A 12,418-nucleotide genomic window follows, 5' to 3' on the forward strand; every position below is an offset into this window, starting at 1 on the left:
AAGACTGGAAAAACGCCATAGTAAGTCCTGTCTTTAAAACAAGTACGAAACACAAAACTGAGAGTTACCGCCCCGTTAGCCTAACTAGTGTGGTTGTTAAAATCTTAGAAAAGATTATTCGGAAGAAGCTGTTTAAGTATCTCGATAAAAACCGGATCCTCTCGGAGAAGCGGCACGGTTTCCGAATAGGTTATTCTTGTCTCACTAACTTATTAGTGGCTCGTGAAAGCTGGTGCGCTCTTAAGGACCAAAAGCTACCTGTAGACGTCGCCTTCATTGACTTCAGTAAAGCTTTTGACAAAGTTCCGCACAACCGGCTGTTATATAAGCTAAGAAATGTCGGAATTGGAGGCAATTTATTGATGTGGATAAAAGACTTCTTAGTTGGGCGTCAACAAAGAGTAAGGGTGAACTCAAAGTTATCTAGCTGGGAAACTGTGCTTAGTGGAGTGCCCCAGGGCGGAGTTTTGGTGTCAGTGCTATTCCTCTTGTATGTAAATGACCTTCCTTGTCTCCTATCATCATCGGTCTTGCTATATGCTGACGATGTCAAGATATGGAGAACGATACGATGTAAGAGTGATAACTTAGAACTACAAAATGACCTGAAGAAATTATCTGAATGGTCTCAAACATGGCAGTTGCCGATAAATACTTCCGAGTGTGTTGTGATGCATATCGGTCATAAAGGTACAGATACATGCACGATGAATAACTCTGAGCTACCTGTCGTCCAGACATATAATGACTTAGGAGTCATCGTTAGCCAAGACTTAAAGACTACTGCACACTGCCGTGCAATAGCCGCCGAAGATTTTAGAACCTTATCGTCCATACATAGGGCTAAAACGTTTTTGACTTTGTATACGGTCTTCGTACTTCCGAAACTTGAGTACTGCATACAGGCGGCTAGCCCCTGCTTAAAAAAGGACAGTGAACTTTTGGAGAAGGTTCAGAGAACGGCGACTAAGCTGATTCCCGGAATGGTGAAGCTTTCGTATGATTCTCGACTGGCCTAGCTAAACCTCTTCCTGTTGTCATATCGTAGAACTAGAGGCGACTTGATTATAGTTTTCAAATTGCTTAGTGACACATTTGCGCCTGATATACCCTCATTTTTCTTGTCTTCCAAAACAGAGAATTCGCGAGGACACTCCAGAAAGTTCACAACCCGAAGACAAATTACTTGTCAGCTGACTATCGACTTTCCCGTCGAATCATTCAGTTGCAGTTTGGAAAGGACAAGAGGCTTGATGGCCTGTGTTAGTCCTGGCAATGGTGGTCTCTCAGTTGATCCAAGTTTCTCTTGAAAGGGTCGACGGATGGAGCCTCAACCACGTGCTGAGGTTGTAGCGTGAGGTCGAGTCGCGATTGACTATGAACACCACTACAAGGAAACGCATACCAGAGACACCAGAAGGCGAAGATGGAGCGTAACCAGATTTACTTCGTTGGCGATCTCGTGGTATCGAACGGATACCGAGATCGGACCAAAATGAGTACAATTGGAATCAGCTGGCAAGAGTACGAACGTACGAGGTCACAATCCGCGGAAAAAGTAATGGAGAGTAATTGAGTAGTAATATGGCTGTCTTTAGCACAGTTAAACCAACGAGCTCGGTAAAATAATCACTGGTACAATTGGTTATAATAATGGTTGTTTCCATTAAATCAATCGCGTTCTTTAGGTAAAAGTAGGTCACTACAAGGTAATGAATTCCACTCAACGAGGGGAGACTGATATCATGCATCATCACGACGGCATCGTTTTCGTTACTTGAAGGATGGACGTCATCAGACACATTGTGGCTGAACTCAATCCAAATCTAAAAATGTATTAATTTGGCCGCTCCGGCAAAACTTTACAAACTGTCGAAGTGACGCACCAATCGTTTTACAACAGCTTGACCTTCAAGTGCTTGCAACCTCCATCAGTGGACGATACCCTTGAAGCGCCGTTTTTTGTAACAGGGTTGGTTACCTACTAGGAGATACGATCCCAAGTTTTTCTTAATTTAAGGCTTGTGTTATTGCTGTCTATTACTTTCCTTTATAAATGTAAGTGCGTTGTTAACGCTTAATGAGTAGTCGGCTCACTTTTTTCCTCTTTTCCACATCTCTTCATTCTATCCCAAGCTGCCAATTTTGGGGGAAAATTTGGTACATTTTGGGGAAATTTTGGAGAAGCCGCTATAGTAAATTTTGGGGAAATGGCACAAAAACCCCAAAATTTCCCCAGACTTGGGGAAACCCCCAAAGTTGGGAGCTTGGGAGTACACAATGTACCTCTGGTTAAGCCTGAACCACTACAGTGTCAGGCGTTCGGGGTTTCATTTTGTCAACTTCTAGTCCTAATCATCAGATTATTTTCACCACATACTAAGGGCATTCTATGAGCTCTCTGAGTTAGTACGTATTAACACTGGATCAGACTTCACCCATGACATCAACATAATGGAAAATCTACAGAAAGATGAAACTAACATGATTGGACACTGCAATGATGAGAAAGGTTTGTAGTTCGGATGGATGCTTTTGATTGTGTTATGGTATCTGAGCTTGGTGACTGTTACTAAGTCTTCATTTTCGTTCTGGTCATCATCCATACTTCTACGTGTGAGTGTATTTCTTTCTGTCGTCTCAAGTGAGCCAGTCATAGTTTCTATAGTTTTGTGGATCAATAGTGTTTCTATTTTAGTATTGTGTTCTGATAAAAAAATCCAAGGTACCAGATATTTTCATCATATCTCTTGAGCAACAAAAGTATGGATACCTTAAACAACTTATAACACTGCTACTTAAGCATTTCTTTTCGTTGTGTGAGGTTATTAAGTATAGTTTACTCTTAAACTGATTATTTCTTGACCGTTTTAACTTTTAATTTAAAAACCACTCGTTCTAGATGAATAAGGTTATGTACAATCCAGGACGTATTCAACTGTTCAATCTACTGAACGGAATATTATGCGTTTATAAATCACCTGGGTTGAATGTTGAAAAATTAACCAGAAATGTGAAATGCTCTTTGGCAGATGGTTTGTCACTTTATATAAAATCAATTGTTTTCTTTCCTAATAGCTTTTAATTCACTTCCAGCTGAGAAACAGTCGATCAGAACGATCATTCAGACATCCGGTGATGTCAACTGTACTCTACCAAAAATAATTACAGAACCTGATATTGTTGATAGTGATCTTGGTACTTGAGTAATGTATTTCATTTATTTATTTATCTAATTCAAGTATTGGGTAAACGTTTTCTTCCAGGAGATGTTATGTTATATCCTATTGATCCCCTTAGTGATTTTATGTCTGGTGTGCAAGGTGAGTTTTGTGTTTATTTATGTTTGTTTATTTAATAGTCTATGGTATTGGAGAAGATGGTATTTACAATTATGCTGATAAGTTCGAACAATCTTCTTGGCTTAAAACCTATCACTTAACATGCATGATGGGACGTGCATCAACTGATGGAACAGCCAATAGTACAACATTACTAAGAGCTTCATGGAGTGAGTGATAACTCCTAAATGATATTTAAGAATAAATTCTTAATTTTGTTCGGAATCTCATCTATCTGTGGTTGTTTTTCCTGGAGTTGGCCATTAAAAAATAGACCTTTGTTAGACTATTTCAGACAGGTCGCAATAGCATAAATACTTTCGTTTTTATGTTTCGCTGAATCCTGAACACTTTGTTCCTGCGGTCTCACTTCTTAATTATTTACTTAATGTGGTCACTCACTTTAAATTACATAGTGTTTGTGTATTGTTGAGTTAATGGGTCAGTTCGACACAGTTACCATTTATTATTAAGCTAGACTAATATGATTGCGAAATCTGCCTTTTCGGCAAAATCTCTTTCAGTATAGCTCAAAAGTATGTAAAAAAGGTGATCTAGTAGCATTGTGATCGAATTTCGGGTGAAAAGTACATAAAGCCGAAAATCTATTCACGTACATACATGTATGCAAGACTAGATCTCTGGCAACTTGAACCGATGCATATATGTGCCTGGTCCTACGTTGTAGCTGACTGACTGAGATCTCTGTATACATTGTATGACTAACCAGAAGGTTTTCTTATCTACATGGCCTAGAAGGATTAACTCGGTCTAGGTGATATATAACAGTTTGTGAGTAATCCAACCGAAATTTAAATAATATCATGCGAACACTTTCATTTTAAAACGTAATACATAGCGCATGCGTTGATGATGCGTAGGTTAAAGTAAGCCATGACTACCTAGTGAACGAAGACTGATATATCTAGCTATATTAGCCATGAGTTTATGTAAGACTGATTTCACTTGTGTTCCGCTTACTAACTGCTCGTAACTTTGTGTCTGTAAACTATCGTGTGGTTTTATCTGGTTTTCAATCGGTTGTCAGATAATTGAGTAGAGTGCATCACATGATTAAGTATTGTGATCTTTCTATCGATCAACTCATCGAGTGACCAGTCTAGAGTTAATTTATGCCGATCTGTGTATCGAGTGTCTATTATCGGATAGTCCAGTGTCCAGCACATAATCAATCGAATTCATTCCCAATATATCAATTAACCGCTATACTTTTGAGAACCTCACAACTATTATTCGTACATGCCATGGTGTATATTGTTTTCCTGTTTTCAAACGGGAAACATGTTCTTAGCCTATGAAAAGAAAAAAAGGTGACTGTTATATTACAAAATTGGTAATATTTAGTCATTTTATGTAACCTACATTTATTGACCATTAGTTTCTGTTATAAAATTGGTTCTCATTACGGATTGAAATCAGCTGGTAAGTTGTGTGAGGAAGAAGTAATCACATAACCCAGTAAATTAGTTACACTTGTTAGTTCTAACATTTCAATCCTGTGGTATTGAAAATTGTGTTCATACATTGTTATTGATCTAAACGTCTAGGACTGCCCAGTTCAATTAATTCAAATTTCTATGTTGACTAATATCAGCAAAATGTGAATTCAGATATATTTTTAGTGCATAAATTTTCTGTTGTCTTAGTCTTCTGCCTTACGTTGCGCTGTATTAGTTTCTGCTCAGTTATAACACTTAAAGCCACTAGAGTTAATCGCACTGTATCGCAGTTATAAATATGAACTATGGAGTTTCAAGTCATTAATCTAAATGGCAACATGCCCACCTTATTCACAACTTAATCAACTAAATATTAGTTTGTTAGTGCCCGTTCCGTAAATGTGAATGTGTATGATTTCAACCATTTAATGGTTTTTCTTTTGTATCAGGACATGTTCAAAAATGCAAAATAGATCAGGTTCTTGTTGGACTACAAGCTCAATTCAATGCTTCTGGATTATTACAAGCAGGACTTCGTCCTAATTCACAAAACGCATATCTAGCACTGTGTGGTCGTAGAGCTGGCAGTGATCTTCGTCCGGTAAAACCCACACACGGCGTAGAAGATTATGAAGGAGAGGAACAGTTACTTTCACCATGGGAACGTTCAATGCCAGATGAAAATCGAAATCCCGAAACACTACCTGATCGTAAGTATGAGTGGGAAGAAGAAAGAAGGCGAATGGCACCTTATGTAAATGCGATTTGTTGTGTGGATTTTGATCCTCCGTTTTTTACAATTGGTATGTTGATTTTTATTTAATCCGCAGAAGTTTTTGGGTTTTACAAAATGCTAAGATATTTATTCTGTAGTTTTTGTAAAATGTTGTTCTCCTTAATTATTAAAATGAATCAGATTTTTTCGTATACTTTCATTGGTTATGAACATTTGGTAGGTACAGTGGAATGTCAGGAGTTGGTTTTTCACTTTTGATTATGATTACTATTAGCTCAAATATGTTCTATTTCTTCAGAATCTTAAATTTTGTTTTCATTATTAGGCTTCAAATCAGTTATTCAAATGTACTATGTAAATGTCTGTACCCACCAGTTTAGTGCCTAAACGTTTCTGCTCATTCTTTCACTCTTGTTCTCAATATCCCTGTTATACTATTAAAATATATACGATTCCTGTGACTTACTTCATATTTCATATGTATCCAGCTCACTTACCTACGCCTGTCACCCCTCATGAAGGAGCATAGGCCACCGATCAGCATTCTCCATCAAACTCTGTTTTAGACAATTCTTTCCAGTTACTATTTATCCTTTTGATGTCTGCTTCCGATTCTTGACTCAGTGTATTCTTTGCCATTCCTCTTTTCAGTTTCCTTTCAGGATTCCAAGTTAGGGCTCATCTCTTGATGCAGTTTAGTGATTTCCACAATGCATGTTCTATCCACCTCCACCATCTTTCCCTAGTTTCCTCTTCAGCTGGGAGTTGGTATATTCTCTCACACAGTTGGCTACTGCTGATGGTGCCCGGTCAACAATCGACATTGAGTATCTTGTGAAGACAATTGTTTATAAATGCCTGTGCCTCTTTGATGATGGTTGTAGTAGTTCTCCAATTTTCAGCTCCCTACAGTAGAATCGTCCTAATGTTCGCATTGAACAATGGGACTTTGATATTGGTTGATGGCTATTTCTAGTTCCGTATGTTTTTCAACTGTAGGAATGCTGCCCTTATATTGTCAATCCTCGCCTTTACGTCTGCATCGGGTCTTCATTGTTCATCGATGATACTGTCCAGGTGCGTGAAAATTTCAACATCCTGCAGAGTTTCCTGATTAGGTGTGATTGGGTCGCTATTCTTCGTATTATATTTCAGGATCTTGGTTTTCCCCTTGTGTGTGTTGAGGCCCATTGATCCAAAGTGTTGTGACTTTATGTCCGGCTAGTTATCACGTGGTTTATCCACCTTTCAAAATACGACTTATAAAATCTTAGCACTGTGCCAAACCAATGATCTTCGACCGGTATGAGCAGCCTAGCGTCCTTATTGGTCCTATGTTCGCCTAACCCGTCCACTTGAGTCCAGAACACAAATACCAGCTTCCAATATGCGAATCGAATCATTTATTTCAGACATACTGGGTTTATATATCAACCAAACAAACCGCAACACATTATAAAATAGGAAATAACATTCATACACAATAAAGCCAAAAAGTGGCTGTGAACGTGGGAGGCAGTAGTCAGTAAACTGAACATAGCTTAAGAACAGTAAATCGTACAATAATAAAATATAAATCAAAATAAAGCTTATGGCAGGGGGAATATATACATAATCTAGTTGCTGAATATTTATACCATAAGAATATTTAAGTAATATTAGTTCATTAATATAAACCCAGTATATTTAAAATATTTTTGATTGAGATCATGAAGTGATTGATGTTAGACCCTCACAATTGAAAACCTGGAAGCACTGGACGGCCGTTTCGTCCTATTGTGGGACTCCTCAGCAGTGCGCATATGCTTTGCATAGTGAGAGCTGGTATTGGTGTTCTGGATTCAAGTGGACGGGTTAAGCGAACATAAGACCAATGAGACGCTAGGCTGCTCATACCGGTCGAAGGTCATTGGTTTGGCACAGTGCTAAGATTTTACGTGATTTCTAGGGGCCCATAAAGACACAACTATAACATCAAAACGTAAAAAAATACAACAATTATGTATCAAACTAAATCTTACAAGTTTCAGTATGCAAAAATACAATAGTTTTAGTATTTAATGTTTGTATAACAAAAATATAAACATTAACTTCATATAGAACAGTTCCATAGGTTTAACTTTACCGAATACGTATTTCAACATAGCAGTTTTGTCGTATTGTAATGAAAAGTTCAAAATGTTACTGATAAACTTACTACTTACAAAAAGACTTACTGATTTTGGTATTAGTTGATATTCTTAACTGAAGAAAAAAACTTTCTGTAAGCTCATAGAAGTCGTTTGATTTGGTGGGAGGCGGACATAGACTAACTTGGTCTTTTTTCTTCTTAAACTGTATAGCAATAATGCATTACTTAAATTAGTATTTTGTTTACACAATTCCTCCACATGTTCTTCTTTTTCAAAAAAAAACAAACAAAATAATAGAAATTCAAGTTACACATGAAACATTGAAGTTTTTCACTGATTTAGTTGCTAATCTTGGTCCAAAATTACGTACAGCTACTTTATTATCAAAAGTTAGACGAGTTAGACATGGACCAATCACAGCGGAAAATTCATTACTTATGAAACATTTACATAATATACCTATTGAATTTTATCATGAATTTATTCAATGTATCAATGATATATTAATACAATATAAAAAACATGATAAAAATTTATCTATACCATTAGAAATGGATTTTATAGAAGATTTGAACTTATTAAAATGTTTAATGAATCGTACACAAGGTAAATATGGTTATCATGTATTTGAGAATTTGTTTCAATGTAATCAATTATATTCAATAGGATTTGAATGTACTAAACAATATAAATATCGTATGATTCCAATAAATTCTTAATTATTATTGATGATTATTATTTGTATATTCCTACAATGTGTACATAATGTTTCAATATATTAATTGTATATAAATTTCATGTATTATAACTTTCTGTTTATGAAAATCATCATTTAGAAAAAAATGTTTTGTAAACCTTTGTACGAAATGATTATATTATGTTAGGTAAACTCACTTTGAGAGTCTTTTGCTTGTTTATTCTTATCAGTCCTACTCACTAACTTCTCGCGGCATTACAGTTGTTTCCAAAATTGAGAGGACGAATAGCAAACGTCCGGTGTTTTAACCGAGTTAGTGGATACGGAGGATCCACCTAGAAAAGTTGGAAAACCCTAATTCCAAACCAATGGTGTACATGGGCTCCAAGATCCTACGGAAACAAATGACGTATGAGCCAGTTATTGATCACGAGCTACCATGTGACTGCATCCTTATGTTGCTCCACTGTCTTGTGGATTAGACCTTTAGATGAAAGGTTTGAGGTGTTGCCCTCTAAGAAAACCATCTTCTTCGGTTTGAGCACCTGGGCAATATCCCAGCCCTCACACAATTCGAATGAATGATATATGTGGCGCATATCTGTTTGGTGCCTCCTTGTACCAATGTTTATGTGTTTAAATAAATGAATATAAAATTATTATCAGTAAATGAAAATTGCCTATAAGCACCAGTATTTTTTTTAAATGCATATGACAACCAAGTAGAAAGTGAAGTATGTATGCACTGAATGATAACTATTCTACATTAGTTAATTAATAAAATCCAAGAAAATTATATCATTATGTGTTGGTAGCAATTTAGGGCCAGGATTTTGAATGGTGACTTCACGCGGGTTATGGGTTCAACAAGGCATAACAGAGATTCACTACTGAATCTATAGAACAAAAATGCTAGTTAACATGGAGTCATTGAGGAGTATTACTTCGAGTAATCTCTGTCTGTGAGACTAAAGTGAGTGTTAGAACTTTTCACAAGGTTCTGTAGAGAGTTCCACTACTATAGTTTCTGGTATAGTGTTCCACTACCTGCTGTTCCTTCTTCTCCAACTTTAACCTTAGCTGTAATTTGCAACCGAGGCACATACAGGGACTGTTGAGTTTACATAGGATATGTTAGATCATGATTGTATCCATCTATTCTTTCTGTATTGTACTTGTCACGTGTTTAGGTTCATCTAACTGAGCGGGTTTCATTTCTAAGTTTAAATCGTTTTTTGGTTCCTCTGAACTGACTTTAAGAGTAAGATACTCTTCTTATCTTTAGGGAACGTGATGGCGTTTTCTCCAGACTATATATTTTGAATCGTTTGAAACCTGGAGTAAGACTCAATATTTGGTACATGAAAAAGAAGGGTTTATTTAGCGTTAGCTCTTGGTCATCTTAAGAAGTTTGGTTCTGGTGAAGATATCAAGTACACCACTTTTATTTCCTAGTAGTTTTGTGAAACTACTGCCTGCTATCTGATTTCCGTGTAAAACAGTCGAACAGGAGAACCATTTGCAGTGTTTGACTAATTCCTCATCTGAAAACCTCTGAGTGATGTCCGCTTACCTTAGGAGAGATATCGCTCTCTTAGATAATGTCTAACGAAGAGCGGCAGGAATGATACTCTTCCTCTAAGATAAACTCTACTCAGCTCGTCTTTACATATTATGAGTGGATTAGGGGAGATGCGATAGAAATGCATAATATCACTTAAAATCCGCTTCAGCTAACAAACTGTAGCATTTGTGCTGCACGCATCTAACATCGAGTATGATATGATAATTCCAGTTCACTGAATATCTTACAAGACTGGTATCGATATAACTTTAAGAGCCTTTTAGGACTTTTCGAATGAATGTTTGACGGAATCCCTTCACGTACAAACTCCTAGATGTAACTCGTTGTTTTGCTTTCTGAAATGAAGTTACTCTTAGATGGTGGTTGGAGGTAGTCGACAGGAAACCCGGGTTCCGTGCTACTTGGGACTCGTCAGCAAGGTGTACCTGTAATCCTGAAGGAACTGGTGCTCCCTGGCGGATTCGATCTCGTGTCACCCAGCTTCACAGTCAGACGTTACCACTGAGCCATTCAGGGTTTCCTGTCGACTACCTCCAACCACCATCTAATCTCAATATATAGTGCCCACAGTGTCGAGTCACCTAGACTGGTGGCCACATGGCAACATGATCGATAGCATTCGATCTGCACTAATGAGGACTAGACAAGCATGACATTGATCGCCACCCAGTGATCAATCAATTGTGATGAAGTCACTCTCCTTGATTCCATACATGCATTCCTTTGATCCTTTAATTCCAGATAAGACGGTTATAGTTTATTTCTTATTGTAGCCTTTGTTTTTTAGTCGTTTCTACTGACTTTTTAAGATCCTCGTTATCTATTTCTACGTTGTTTTACTTTGTCCTGATTATAAATGCTGCCATATCGATTTGTTCCCTCTCAGATTGTTTCACTTGAACAGATTGAAATTGTGTTTTGATTGTGAATTGAGGCACACTTTCATAACTGGAAACACACTGCTATAACGAAGTTAAGTAGTACTTTTTGAAAATACGATATTCCCAGAAGAAATAGAATAATGTTCTTGCATTAGCAAAACACCAATTTTTGTAACTGAATGGGTTATTATACTGTACTGAACATTTAATAGTTGACATAATGGGCGGTGATATTTGTATAGTACAGTTAACTCCAAACGAACGAAGATTGGAATTAGTAATAACTCTGGATGTTAGTTCAAATGCTAGATCCCTATCCTTAACTTTAACTGGGTAGGAGTACTCCATAGTTTGATGTACAGCTGTCAAGACACATTGAGGCTGCTGAATCTGATGATATGTTCCTTATTGGGTACGCCACACCCAATCTTTCATCTTCAGCAAACGTGCGTGCATAAGAGTTAATTGTTGAAATGGGACTGAAGACATCAAAATGTTTATGTATTAAATGCCTATAAGGTATCGGAAATTCGCTTAGTTGGCTGTTTGGTTGACGTCAGACCTTACTAGGCTGAAATTATACTTAGGTCGCCACTTTCTCACATCAGGATTAATTCATGGGTAAACAAAACATTCTATGATGAAAATTGTAGTTGTTTGGATACCGAGATTCGTTAACTCATGGTGTTGGAATATTTTTGGAATAAAAGGATGATTATTGCCATCAGAGACATCGCAGATGACAGATGTTTGAATATCAGATAAGATTCTTTCCAGTATGTGTCATATGCTTGTTAATTAGCCATGTTTTCAAGATTGATATCCTTTTGTCATATTAGAGTGTTGGTTTCTCTTCATGATAAGGTATATGCTATGATACTAGTGTGTCCCCTGATGAACCGGGAGTCGGTTTAGAAATGGAAGTTGTCGTTTAGTTGTCTAGCTTTTCGAGGCGAATGCTGATCGTACGGTGAAGAATTAACGTGAGGGTTGATAACCGGTAATTATGGTAAACTCACGTCCTTGTAATGAGGGTCTGAAATGTTTGGCAACTAAATACATCGACAGTAATCCAACCCCTTAGGCTAGGCTGCGTGTTTGTCGGGCAATAATCGGTTGAAAAAGAGCACTAAATGTTTGGTAACGTTGTTGAATTTCTTTTGGAAAACTGTCTCCGGTTTGCGAGACATCGTTGCACATAATAAAGTGGGTCGTATGATTTAAGTTTAGATAGGACACCATAGTGGCATCCTGTCTCACTGTCTTTTAAAGGATAGGACGGGAGACTGAAAACTTCACTTTCTTTCGTCCTCATCTTAACGGAATTCATATGGCTCTAATTTTTATGAACGGAATAGAGGAAGCTTTCGCCTAGCGGGCTCCCGTAGCCAGTAGTAGTGAATCACCGATATCCCCATTCTGGGATCTGGGTATTTTTGACGGTAAAAGAGAAAAAATGCTCGCGATTTAGAACGGGATACTGACATGAGTCCATAAGCATATTACATGTTTTTTCTTGAAGAACTCCTGAGAAGTTACTTGGACCACCCCAGCCGTTAGCGAACTCCGGATTTTGATTGCCCAAG

The 12,418-nt window shown here is 37.4% G+C and overlaps 1 protein-coding gene across 2 annotated transcripts; it reads left to right on the plus strand.

Moving 5' to 3' along the window:
- Window positions 1-1,613: 1,613 nt before the first annotated feature.
- Window positions 1,614-10,132, plus strand: TRUB2_1 (TruB pseudouridine (psi) synthase 2). 2 transcript variants are annotated; one of them, XM_012944470.2, is made up of 7 exons: window positions 1,614-2,058; window positions 2,903-3,035; window positions 3,079-3,198; window positions 3,243-3,323; window positions 3,362-3,511; window positions 5,251-5,604; window positions 7,967-10,132. In XM_012944470.2, exons 2-7 carry the CDS (start codon window positions 2,903-2,905, stop codon window positions 8,386-8,388), a joined length of 1,260 nt encoding a protein of 419 aa, XP_012799924.1. In that variant the 5' UTR covers window positions 1,614-2,058; the 3' UTR covers window positions 8,389-10,132. The 2 variants fall into 2 exon arrangements, with proteins under 2 accessions (XP_012799924.1, XP_051072779.1); XM_051212588.1 differs by having other exon boundaries at window positions 1,614-1,972; window positions 5,251-10,132.
- Window positions 10,133-12,418: the final 2,286 nt, after the last annotated feature.

This window comes from Schistosoma haematobium, chromosome ZW (assembly GCF_000699445.3).
Source record: "Schistosoma haematobium chromosome ZW, whole genome shotgun sequence".
NCBI lineage: Eukaryota > Metazoa > Platyhelminthes > Trematoda > Strigeidida > Schistosomatidae > Schistosoma > Schistosoma haematobium.